Below are 13,987 nucleotides of genomic sequence, written 5' to 3' on the forward strand. Positions count from 1 at the left end.
TGGTAGCTCTTGTGTACTGTCTCAGCGTACTATTCATATATACTGGTACTTAATCTTAATAAGATTGTGCTTATGTATAGTAATTTTTTAACTGAACTGTAAGCAAAAAAGAATTTCACTGTAGTTCGTTACATGTGACAATAAAGTACCATTGAACCATTGGTGACCTTTTTACCAAGCTACTCTAATCCCATTTGCCTGCATTAGGACATCTTTCTTTGCCTTGCCTATCTAAGTGTCCAAAGAAGGGGCCAACCTGAAACATCAACTATCCATGTCCTCTAGAGATGCAGCCTGACCCATTGAGTTCCTCCAGGACTTGGTGTTTTACTATTTAAGTTGCGATCTAAATGCCTTCACAAGTTATAGGAGTAGAATTAGGCTGTTTGGCCCATTAAAAGCATAGTAATTGTATCTGATTCCACCACCTCCTCTGGAACTGCCTCCATATATTTGACATCTACCATAGATAGCTGAGTTTAATGGAAATCAATTGCTGTTTATTTTATGAAGATATTTAATTAGATTATCTATCAATTAAGCAGCGATCCTTTATAACATTGACAGAATGTATGTGCCAAAGTAGGGTCCATGAAATTTGCAACAATTGTGCCATATATTTGGTGCCCAGCATACCAATCACCGAGAATAGACATAAAAAGCTGGAGTAACTCAGTGAGTCAGACAGCACCTCTGGAGAAAAGGAATAGGTGACGTTTTGTGTTGAGATCCTTCAGAGATATGGATGGTGATGTAGAGTGATAGAGAACAAATGAATGAAAGATATGCAAAGAAGCAACAATGATGAAAGAAACAGGCTGGGGCCTCGGTGAAAACGAGTAAAGCCAATAACTGCTCCGGAATGTCTGCGACTACAATCGTTAAAAATGTCATCGGCACGAGGCCTGTTTTGTTCCGGAACAACTGTAAGATATTCAATGTTTCAGCATTTCCGTCCAGTGGAGAGATTGAAGCCCCATATTTATGCTATCTGAAAGATTATCATTGAGTTTCGCTAGACTCTCTAGAATTTAGGAGATTGAGAGGGGATCTTATAGAAACTTACAAAATTCTTAAGGGGTTGGACAGGCTAGATGCAGGAAGATTGTTCCCGATGTTGGGGAAGTCCAGGACAAGGGGTCACAGCTTAAGGATAAGGGGGAAATCCTTTAAAACCGAGATGAGGAGAACTTTTTTCACACAAAGAGTGGTGAATCTCTGGAATTCTCTGCCACAGAAGGTAGTTGAGGCCAGTTCGTTGGCTATATTTAAGAGGGAGTTAGATGTGGCCCTTGTGGCTAAGGGGATCAGGGGGTATGGAGAGAAGGCAGGTACGGGATACTGAGTAAGATGATCAGCCATGATCATATTGAATGGCGGTGCAGGCTCGAAGGGCCGAATGGCCTACTCTTGCACCTAATTTCTATGTTTCTATGTTTCTATGAGTTTAACAGAACATTATTTCTCATGAACTACATTTTTCAAATATTATTTGTTGTCTGAATATCGGGTGAAAAAATTGGAAAGTAATGACCAGTTTTCTGAGAATCGTGGGTATTTCCTTGTGAAGAGTTATGCTGTTGACAGTGTTGCCTTTAAATCAAAAGAGTCTATAGCACTTCAATTTTTGTCACAGGGGCTGAAACCTGTGTAGCTTCCGACCTACTGCTGGGAGGTTTTGAGATGTACTAGCAAAGAGGTTATAGAATCAAAGAACAGAAGATACTGGTTTACACAAACAGCTGGAGGAACTCAATGGGTCAAACAGCATCTCCGGAGAAAATGGATAGGTGATGTTTTGGATCGGGATTCTTTATCGGGCTGAAAGAAGGGTCCCGACCCAAAACGTCACCAATTCATGTCCTCTGGCGATGCTGCCTGACATGCTGAGTTACTCCAGCACTTTGTGTCCCAGCAAGGAGGTTCTCGTCTTGTGAACGGAATGATTTCTCACCAAAATGCAATTTACTGTGAGAAACAAAACCGCTTTAGATCAGGTAGTGCGAGGTAATAGTACCACACCAGCCTCTTTCCAGGCATACCTGTTCTAATTTCCTAGTTAAACCTCCAAACAGTGCTTTGGACGGTAATGGTGTCATTTGACCTGTGTTGAACATGAAGACCATGTTAGTTACACTGTTGTGATGAAAATTCAGAAATTCCATATTGAATTTCCAGAGTGGCAGCAAACAAACTAGAAATAGTTGTTGTTACGGTTCATTCCATAAAATAAACTGAAGTAAACGGGACTAAATAATCAAATTTCTCAATGTTACAAAAGCAGCTTTACTTAAAAAATAAATCAAATTTGGATAGGAAAGGTTTAGAGGGAAACATGGGCAAATTGGGCTGAAGGGCCTGATTCCATCCTGTATGACTCTATAACTCTGTGACTGCCACATAGTCAATCTGTGGTTAATAAAAATTGTGATTAAAACAAAGTAAGATATTTCCCTTAATAGAAAATAAAATGCGTATATGTTAAGACTCTCCAAATGATCGTGAATATTTTTAAAAGCTGGATTAATAACTGGTTAGGATTGGTATTAGGGACCATACAGATCAAACTGATATAGAGAATATAACGATTTCAGAGTTGTTTGGCGAGAGATTGATTTTGTTCCCCCTTTTCTTAACCAGATAGTCAAACATTCTTTAATGTTGGATGGATTTTTATTTTACTCTAGTTTTGTGGTTATTAACTTATTGATGTTTTTGTTTATTACACATTATCCATGTGCATTGTGTTTCTCGGCCTGTTATCAATGGTCAATGGTGCTTTATTGTCATGTGCAAACGCACAGGGAAATTTTTCTGCTTAAAGTTCAGTAAAATATTGCCATACCGAAGCAAAATCCTCAATTAACATAGTATACAGAAATAATCTACTGAGTATGCAAAAGACCCAAGTTTTGGCATCATTTTTAAAGTCCAGTCCGCGTTCTTGGTATTATTTGCAGTGCACAATCTAGGCGAGTCCCAGGCTGCTGCAGGGCCTCTAGCTGTTGCTTTTCTATCCAGCATAACAATGTCCCTCTCCGCACCTCACCCATTCACCTTTGTGCCCTGGGGGCTCCTCTCACAATCTACCTTAAGGGCGCAATGTTGTAGTGCTGTAAGTAAGGGTTACATTATTTTGCTGTCTGTACATATGACTATTAAGCACTCTTGACTCTCTCTTGGCTCTTGAAGGTTAGAACCTGCATTTATACACAAATTCCATTGGAAAATTTGAGTATAGAAGTTCGGAGGTCATGTTGCAGTTGTATAAGACATTGGTGAGACCGCATTTAGAGTATTGTGTTCAGTTCTGGGTGTCGTGCTATAGGAAAGATGTTGTCATGCTGGAAAGGGTACAGAGAAGATTTACAAGGATGTTGCCAGGGCTAGAGGGTCTGAGCTATAGGGAGAAGTTGAACCCATACAGCTCCACCCATATAGCCTCACGAGACGAACCGTCTATAATGTCGCCTCTGAACACAGCTGTGACATCCTCCTTAATCAACAATTCAACTCCCCACCCCCCCTCTTTTTTCCTCACCCCTGTCTCTCCTGAACCTCCTGTACCCCGGAACATTGAGCTGCCAGTCCTTCCCCTCCCTTAACCAGGTTTCAGTCATGGCTACAACGTCCCAGTCGCTCGTACCTATCCATGCCCTATGCTCATCTGCCTTACCCGTCAGACCCCCTGCATTAAAATACATGCAGTTGAAACCAACCCTCCTTCCTCGCTCTCAGCCTTTCATCTGCCTATTCTGTCCACTAACTTTTCCCACACCAACTTCTAGCCTGCCAACTTCTAGCCTCTCACGTGCCTCTGTCCTAAACGAGATCCCACCCCCTGCCAATCTAGTTTAAAACCACCTGTGTAGCATTAGTAAACCTTCCCGCTAGGATGTTGGTCCCCCTCCAGGTTAGGTGCAACCCATCCCTTTTATACAGGCCACCCCTGCCCCGGATGAGATCTCAATTATCCAGAAATCTGAATCCTTGACCCCTGCACCAACTCCTCAGCCACACATTCATTTCCTCTATCTTCCTATTATCACCTTCACTAGCACGAGGTACTGGAAACAATCCTGAGATCACTACCCGTCTTCTACCCAATTCAGTCTTCTACCCAATTCCGTACATTTTTGTTGCAGAACCTCCTTTCTCTTCCTACACATATCATTCATGCCAACCTGCACGACAACCTCCGGCTGCTCCCCCTCACTCTTGAGGATGGTGTGCAGCCACTCCGAGACGTCCTGGACCCTGGTACCATGGAGGCAACACACCATCCTGGAGTCTCGCCTGCTGCCGCAGAATCTCCTGTCTGCACCTATGACGATGGGGTCTCCCACCAATATGGCTCTGCCTGGAGTCACTCTTCCCCGTAGAGCCTCAGAACCAGGGTTGGAATCACAGCCCTGACTACCACTCAATCTTGTTGTGTCATCCGCTCGCGAGAGGGTGTGCCTGTTTTCATTTGGTACAGCCACCGGGGTCGCCTGCACTACTCATTTACTCTTTCTCATAATCACCCACCTTGGTTTTTGCTGTATCCTTGATGTGACAACCTCAATGTAGGTCCTGTCCAGGAAACTTGTGTATAATATAATGAGAGGAATAAATCGGGTAGATGCACAGAGTCTCTTGCCCAGAGTAGGTTAATCCAGGACCAGAGGACATAGGTTTAAAGTGAAGGAGAAAAGATTAAATAGGAATCTGCGGGCTAACGTTTTCACACAAAGGGTGGTGGGTGTATGGAACAAGCTGCCAGAGGAGGTAATTGAAGCTGGCACTATCCCAACATTTAAGAAACAGTTAGACAAGTACATGGATAGGACAGGTTTGGAGGGATATGGACCAAACGTGGGGGGGTGGGACTAGTGTGGCTGGGACATTTTGGCCACTGTGGGCAAGATGGGCCCAAGGGCCTGTTTCCATTCCATATCTTTCAATTACTCTATGACCATCACAAGAGTTGGGTTGAGTTGAGCTCTCAATGAAGCATTGGAAAGAAGAAATATATTTAAGAGAATGACTGTCTTTTCGTGCGGCACGCCAAATCATTTCATCCTGTAAATGACCACGTTATTGAGTAAATAGAGAAAGCCATGGAGCTCTGCAACCACGTGGTAGAATGTTTTTGTTTTTGATTTTGGACTGTGGAGACCATTTAATTTGGATAATGCTCTCACTGCTTTCCCCTTGGTTTCATTAACAATCTGCTTCTCTTCTGGTTTTTGCAGTGCCCAGTACATCGCCTCAAAATGTCTCGCTGGAGGTAGCAAATTCACGAGTGAGTATGGAACCCTATTTTGACGCATTCTTTGCAACATGAAGCCTCATGAAAAGTGCTCAATTGCGTTTAAAAGCGGAAATGTGGAAAATCAATCAATCTGTGTGTGTGTGGAGGGGCTGCAAGTGGGAAGTAGAATCCTTCATGTCAATAAATATTTAATTAAATTGGTTAGTATTTTGACACGGAGGTCTTAAGTTGCCCTTTATTGTAGTTGGAATTGATTACTTTCTTCCTTTTACTTGATTGGTACTTCTGAATAGATATTAATGTTTGTCAAAGGAGTTTTGTGCATTTGGGATATCTTTTCATAAGCAAGCGAATAGCAATTATGTTGGGCATTAACCGCCTCATAGCTGTAACATCCACATAGTAACATGTCAAATTTATATATGTTTGGTTAAACTGTTATTTTCCGAAGTACATCACCATACTTACCTTTAAGGACAGTTAGAGTCAGAACAGTGGTAGAGTTACTACCATACAGTGCCAGAGCCCCTGATTCAATCCTGTCTATGGATGCTGTCTGTACGGAGTTTGTACGTTCTTCCACTTTGATTTTCTCCAGGTTCCCCGGTTTCCTCCCACACTCCAAAGACGTGCAGGTTTGTAGGGTTATTGGCTTCTGTACATTGATCCTACTGTGTAGGATAGAACTAGTGTATGGGTGATTGTTGATCAGCATTGAGTCCATGATGGCTGAACGAGCTGTTTCCATGCTGTATCTTTAAACTAAACTAAACTAAACAGTTAAAAGGACTGACAAAACAAAGTAAATGTTCTTGATTCCTGAATGTAGCTGGATTTTTAATCTACATTTCTGGAAGGATGGCATATCATACTATAAAGAGATGTTGAATTTCTTTGACGTCCATGAGATTGTTTCAGTGCTGTGTTCTGAATTTAATTTTGGATGCAACCTATAAAGCCACATTGCAAAGCAGCGATGCCATTAAATGGCCGCTGCTGGCTAAAAATACGTCAGCGATCATAAATTTCTGTAATATGTCTTTCGTGATGCTGCACTAAAAGCCAAGTTCCCCACACGAAGAGGAGAGAAGGTAGTTCATTCTGTTAAAGAAAACATGTTCATTATGCAAGATCTGTAACACAGCTAACTTTGCTCTTTTCTCTGATATCTCACCCTCACTTCTACAACTCTTCACAGAGAAGCTGTGGGTTGGTTCCCTCCCTAATCGGGATTGCATTTTCATGGTTCTATTGCCCTTTTCCCACTGGGAGTGAGACCTTTAGATCACCCCCTGATTAATATTTCTAAACAATAATCCAAGTATATTGGCAGAATGAAAGGACAACTGATGTGATCCCATTATCATTATTCCATTGTTGTCAAATCTGAAAATATTTTGAGTTACTCCTAGACTTCATCGTTTAAGAAAGAACTGCAGATGCTGGAAAAATCGAAGGAAGCCAAAAATGCTGGAGGAACTCAATGGGTGAGGCAGCATCTATGGCACAAAAAAATAGGCGATGTTTCGGGTCAAGACCGTTCTTCAGACTGAAGTCTTGACCCGAACCGTCGCGTATTTCTTCTAGCCATAGATATTGCCTCACCCGCTGAGTTTCTCCAGCATTTTTGTCTACACTAGACTTCATTGCATGAGTTTCTGGCAATTTGTAGAATCTGATCCATGGCTTTCTGGCTGTTCTCAGTCTCTGTGGCGGCATCAGGTGGAAATAACATTTCCATTTCTTAGCTTTGAAGCAAGGTTTAAAGAAGGAGAAGCAAGAAGCAAGGGGGTGCCAGAGACAAGGTTTTGATTCTGACTACACATGCTGTCTGTAGCAGTTTGTACATTCTCCCTGTGACCATGTAGGTTTTCACTGGATGCTCCGGTTTCCTCCCACTCTCGAAAGCCATGCAGGTTTGTAGGTTAATTGGCTTCTGTAAATTGTTCTTAGTATGCAGAATAGAACTAGTATAGGAATGATTGCTGGTCAGCGTGGATTCGGTGGGCTGAAGGGCTTATTTCCACATGATATACCTGAACTAAACTAAACTGAGCTCTTCTCTATAAAAAATAAAGCTGCAGCCATGAAAATTTGAAATAAAAAATAATACAATTCTGGTCAGAAGGCACTGGGAAGGAGAGAGTTAATGTTTCAGCTCAATAACCCTTCATCAGGACTTTCATCAGAAGCTTTATGCTGATTTTAAACTTCTTCAACTTCAATGCTTGAGGTTTAAGGCAAGCTATTATAATTTGTATGCCAAGAGACCTGAAAGCAAATTATACATCCTTTACCTATACAAATGTCTGGATTAAATATACTAATCCTATGTTGATGTACCGTATTGTATATATGAAGTATGACAGCTTCTTTTATTGGAGAATTTTTAAACATCAAGTGAGTAAGACCACTTACTTTTGAGATCAGAGAGACCTGCAATTGGAATTTAATTATTTTAAATGCATTTCAGTTTTAATCTACTTTGGCAAAAGATCTCGGAGGTGAAATTTATACTGGTGGGAAGATGAATGTAAAATGATTAATTGAGGCTCCCTTGGAAGAAATACCCAAGTTCTCTTGCTTGAGGCTTAAGGCTACACGTGCATGACCACATGGAGAAAAGGAGACGTTGATTAAAATTCCATGGTGCTGGTAAAAAAAAAAATCAATATAAAGAAAAAACAATCTACAGTATTTCTCCAATTTATTAACAACACCACAATGAGTGTGAAATAATAAAGAGGGGCCAGCTGAAAGCAAAAATCAATTCCTCAATTCTCCTGTTATGAGCGGAGAAACAATATCTTGAGGGAGAGTTGATATATACCGGAAAAGAAATAGGAGGAATGCAGTTGTGATGTGTTAACCTCTACTATTATTGAATGTACACAAAATTGCTGGAGAAACTCAGCGGGTGCAGCAGCATCTATTCCTTCGCTCCATGGATGCTGCTGCACCTGCTGAGTTTCTCCAGCAATTTTCTGTACCTTCAATCTTCCAGCATCTGCAGTTCCTTCTTGAACACTATTATTGAATGATTTGGTTACTTGTTTCAGCTGAATTTTCCCCCTAATTTTCTGCAACTCGGCAACATCAATTCTTTATTTTCAAACTTGCCCTCACCTTACTTTCTTTGTAGGATCAAAGGGATCAGGGCCTCTGCACTGACAATAAATTGGTGCTATTGAAGCAATGCGAGTTGGCATGTGTTGGAAGTCAATATTGAGCTGAAGTGGTGAGAGCAATACCAGCAGGTGATAAATCATTGGTGCAGCCACACAGGTGTTTAACAAACTTTTGGCACAGTTCTGGCGAATGCCGGGGTTACTTGAAGTTAGATACATCAATATTCATACCACTGAGCTGTAAGCTGCCCAAGCAAAATATGAGATGCTGTTCTTCCAATTTGCATTTAGCCTCACTCTGACAATGGAGGAGACCTAGAACAGAAAGATTAGTGTGAGAGTGGGAAGGAGAACTAAAGTGTTTAGCAACTGGGAAATCAGGTAGGTTCAGGCGGACTGAGCAAAGTTTAGTGAAACGCTCACCCAGTCTACGTTTGGTCTCACCGATGTATGAGTCCACATCTTGAACAACAGATACAGTAGATGAGGTTGGAGGAGGTGCAAGTGAACCTCTGCCTAACCTGAAAGGACTTGGTGAGGGAGGAGGTATAGGGACAGGTGTTGCATCTTCTGCGGTTGCAGGGGAAGGTACTTGGGGACGGGGTGGTTTGGGTGGGAAGGGATGAGTCAACCAGGGAGTTCTGGAGGGAACGGTCTCTGTGGAAGGCGGAAAAGGGTGGAGATGGGAAGTGTTGGGATCCCATTGGAGGTGGCCAAAACTTTGGAGGATTATGTGTTGTATGCGACGGCTGATTGGGGTGAAAGGTAGGGCTTAGGGGGACTCTGTCTCTATTACGACTAGGAGGAGGAAGAGCAAGGGCAGAGCTGTGTCGTACCGAGGAGACATGAGTGAGGGCCTCATGTATGATGGAAGAGGGGAACTCCCATTCATATCGGGGAATCTGATCACAGAATCTGCGCCAGATCACAAGCCCCCATTCATTTGAGATCAGATAATAGTATGTAGCTTTGCAGGTCCTTGACAGTTTGACACATGGCAAAGTGGGAGGTGAAATATGACCCTGTGTCAAGTGCAGGTGTCAGAAGTTATGGGGAGAAGGCAAAAGAATAGGCTTCGAAAGGAGAGATAGATCTGCCAAGATTGGCCTAATTCTGCTCCTATCACATGACCTCACTGCTCAGTTTCATGGCCATCCTTGCCGGCAAGATCCAGGTAGATATGTTGGGAGCCAGCGGGGACAATAAGAATCAAAATAAACTTTGGATAAAAAAACAGACCATGCATTCTTCAAACAAATTATGCTTTTGTTGTCTTGTTTCTGCACTTGACCTGGCGTGGAAGTGTGTATGTAGAACTGTGCTTCTCAATTCTTGTTTATCTATTAATGTTATAATTTCACTTCGAAGACAGGCTATTAGTGGCATTGTTCACCAGGGTCCTTGTTATAATTGTCATTGTACACTGACAATGACAATTAAAATTGAATCTGAATCTGAATATAGCAACATCTTACAACAGATTTGTGCATAAACCATTTTTTAAGATGATCTTGCAGGTACAAATCTGACAGGGGAGATTCTTGGAGATTACTAAGTACGTTTTTAAAAATGGTAACTCAATATGTCCCGTATTTTGTGTTTGTGTTGTGTTTATTTCAATGTTCATTCCTACTTTCACCTTACAATAGCTGGTAATGTGAACCAAAGCCGACAAAGCAGTTTGGCTGCGAGCAACGTAGCAGGAGATCCAATGTATATATAGATAATGCCACACAGTAGAAATTCTTAGATGAGACATGCCCGTTGTTTGTGTTTCCTGAAGCATTCTTTCATAAATATCCCAAACAAACGTGGAGCAGAAATAGTGAATGCTGGAAGCACTCAGCGGGTTATTCGACATCTGTCAAGAGAATAGTTGAGTCAATCTTTCATGTGTTAATTCATTGCAAACCGTGTAATGTGGCTTTTTAGTGGAGATCTCACAGTAGGTTTATTGTGAACATTGCACAGGAAAGCAAACTATTTGCAGGCTGCAAGAAAATACGACTACAAATGCAATGAATAAAAGGCTCTGAAATAATCTGTAGGTAGATAAAAATGCTGGAGAAACAGTGGGTGAGGCAGCATCTATGGAGTGAAGGAATAGGTGATGTTTTGGGTCGAGACCCTTCTTCAGACTCAATATGGAGTGGAGGAATAGGTGACGTTTTGGGTCGAGATCCTTCTTCAGACTCAATCTTCAGACTTAATTCTTCAGAATTAATCTGTGCTCAGTATGTGAAGAGTTGTTCTATCTCACATGTTGACCAAATGCTTCTGCTGCTAATGATCTGGAGGAAGCTGTGTTATTAGAGAAATCACAACCTTTCAAAAAATGCACATTATCCATGACATCATGGTCTACATTTTGTAGCTGGCATTGAAATGATGCCATTCACCATTAACCTTGAAGAAGGCACCTCACAAAGATTATTTTGTTCATTTTTGAGATATTACCATCAAGGCAATCATTTATCATCCATCCCTAAATTTCTTGAAGGCGGAGGGCCACATTCTCAAACCACTTCAGACTTCTTGTGAAAGTCCTTCACATGGGGTAAGATTCAGGACCAGTGACTACAGAGGGCCACCAATACCTTTCCAGGTCGAATGGCAAGCACCTTGAAGAGTAAATGCAGGTGACCTGCGGGTATTTTGTATGCATTGATTAACCCCTATTTGACTTCAAAATTACTTAAAGCAAAGGCATGGATCTCATAACGTGGATTTTAGTGTTTACTAGGCTGTTGATTTGCAACCATCCTGTCAACTGGCACGAGTTTCAGTTTGGAGTCAGCTACACAGCACCTGCTGCATCCAGGAACAATTAAATCCTCAACCCTACAAAGCAGCCAAATGAAGAATTCTTGCAATATAATACGGTTTTATTTGTCACATTGCACATAAAGTGCAAGTGAAATGAATTTGTCAGCAGCGGTACAATGAGAAAGAAAACACAACACACAATAAAAATTTAACACAAACATCCACCACAGCATTCATCACTGTGGTGGAAGGCACAACATTTGGCCAGTCCTCCTCCATTTCCCCCCATGGTCAGGACCAGAGTCCAGAGCCAGTCCAGAGTCAGCTCTTCCCCACCGGCTTTAGGTTGGTGTAGGCCGCAGGCCGGCGGTCGAAGATTTAAAGTTCCTGCCGCAGCCAGAAGCACCGCCAGTAAGTCCAAGCCAGACCCGCGGTAGAAGTTGGCCGCGGGCCGGCATTCGGAGCATCTTCTTCCCCCCGGGTCCCCCACGCTGCCACGGGCCAGCGAAACGGAGCGTTCCCCTCCGGCGAGCAGCTCCGCGCCGAGAGTCCACGCTGCGCCCGCCACTGAAGCCACGGGCGCGTCTCCGGAAAAGGCCGCGCCGATCCTTGCTGTTAGGCCACGGGGTAGGAGACCTGGAAAAAGTCGCCTCTCCATGGAGGTGGCGACCAAAACGGTTTTCCCCTTACCCCCCCCCCCCCACACAAAAAACATAAAGAAACATTAAAACCACACTTTAAAACATGCTAAAAAAACAAAAAAAGTTGAAAAAAACGGACACGCTGCATGCAGCAACCCAAAAAATACCATTCAAATTTGCATTGAACCATCGCTGATTGACCTGTAGGGCCTTTTTGTAAATTTTCCCAATCCTTTGCAACTTTGATAATGGAATTTTTCTTGCATTTTCAAGTTTAAGAAGCCTCTCTGTTGGCCATGCATTAATATGGTGAAATAACATTGTGAAGCTGAAAATAGGTATATAATCATGCCCCAAACCACTATGGCGGCCCGGTGGTGCAGCGGTAGAGTTGCTGCCTTACAGCTCTTGCAGCGCCAGAGGCCCGGGTTTGACCCTGACTACGGGTGCTGTCTGTGTGGAGATTGTATGTTCTCCCCGTGACCTGCGTGGGTTTTCTCCGAGATCTGCACTTTCCTCCCACACTCCAAAGAAGTACAGGTTTTTGTAGGTAAATATGCTTGGTGTATGTAAAAATTGTCCCTAGTGTGTATCGGATAGTGCTAATATGCGGTTATCGCTTGTCGGCGCGGACCTGTTCCCACGCTGTATCTCTAAAAATAAAAAATAAAACTAAACTGGCTGATGTGCAAAGGTGTGGAGGGAGGGTTTTGAGGATTGTTCATAATGATATTGATATAGTTGGCTCCATGGTGTGGTGTGTGGTTATTGGTTTGCTAATTTCTCTTTGTTTTCAACTGATATCAGGGCAGGTGTTTGGAAGTGAATTCTTTGATGGTGATGAGACCCAGCACATTGCATTGATAGTTTATTTTGTCATTATCCTTCTGACGGCCCAGCAGCACCAACTCATTGAATCTGTTGATTAAGGCTTATTGATTTCCTCCTGGATCCAAAAACTATTTATCCTGCAAGAACAACAAAAAATGTTGTTGCTGGAAATTCTCAGCAGGTGAGGCTGCTTCTCCGCGGAGGGGCAATAAAGCTATTGTTCCAGGTCGATGGCTTTTTGTCAGAAATTTTGTCAGAATTTGCTTTGACGAAAGTTCAAAAGTATTTATCCCATGGTCATTTACACCAACTACAAGCAGCTCAGTGTGATATTACGATTTGATGTGTCAGCTTCTGATCATTGCCTTCCAAACTATTCAAAGCAATGGCATGGATCCCCTTACATGGATTGTATTGGTTGCTGTACTGCTAATTTACAACTGGCATGGTCAAAATGGGCCAAATGGCCTGCATTGTGGTACATTTCCCCTGGTTTTCATGATTATATTTGCCATTGCTCTGTGCCCATGTCACAGTGCCAGTGGGCTGCATGATCCACTACATGGCCTTTATCACCCGTTTAGATGGACAAGAGCTGATTAGGGATAGTCAGCATGGTTTTGTATGTGGGAGGTTATACCTCACAAAACTGATTGAGTTTTTTAAAGACCTAAAGGGTTGATGAGGGCAGAGCTGTAGATGTATATATGGACTTCAGCAGAGCATTCAACAAGGTTCCGAATGGAAGGTTAGATCGCATGGGTTCCAAGGATATGGGTAGAACATTGACTTCATGGAAGGAAGCAGAGGGTGATGGTGGAAGGTTGCTTCTCAGACTGGAGGCCTATGACTAGTGGTGTGCCTCGGGTTTCAGTGCTGGGCCCATTACAGTTTGTCATCTATATGAATGATTTGGATGAGAACATACATGGCACGATTGCAGATGATACAAAAGTGGATGACTTTGCAGATAGTGAAAATGGTCATGAAAAATTGCAGCAGGATCTTTGGCCAGGTGGGCTGAGGAATGGTTGATGGAATTTAATGCAGAGAACAGTGAGATGTTGCATTGTGGGAAGTTTAACATGGGCAGGAATAGTAGGATTCTGGGGAGTGTTGTGGAGTAGATGGATCTAGGAGGGCAGTTGCATGGTTCCCTGAAGGTGGAGTTGCAGGTACAGTAGATAAGGTGGTCAACAAGGCTTTTGACACATTGGCCTTCATCATTCAGATTATCGAGTAAAGAGGTTGGGAGGTCATATTGCAGGTGTATTGGGAGGCCATGTTGCAGGAGGGATATTGATCAAATGCGAGCAGGTGGGACTAGTGTAGGTGGGACATGTTGGCCAGTGTGGGCAAGTTGG

At 42.7% G+C, this 13,987-nt stretch overlaps 1 protein-coding gene across 1 annotated transcript in view; it reads left to right on the forward strand.

Moving 5' to 3' along the window:
- Nucleotides 1-13,987, forward strand: part of dcc (DCC netrin 1 receptor) — a 1,174,821-nt gene that overhangs the window by 965,741 nt on the left and 195,093 nt on the right. Inside the window, 1 exon segment of the mRNA XM_055661435.1 lies at nucleotides 5,238-5,287. Within this exon segment, the coding sequence (XP_055517410.1) occupies nucleotides 5,238-5,287 (50 nt within the window).

This window comes from Leucoraja erinacea, chromosome 1 (assembly GCF_028641065.1).
Source record: "Leucoraja erinacea ecotype New England chromosome 1, Leri_hhj_1, whole genome shotgun sequence".
NCBI lineage: Eukaryota > Metazoa > Chordata > Chondrichthyes > Rajiformes > Rajidae > Leucoraja > Leucoraja erinaceus.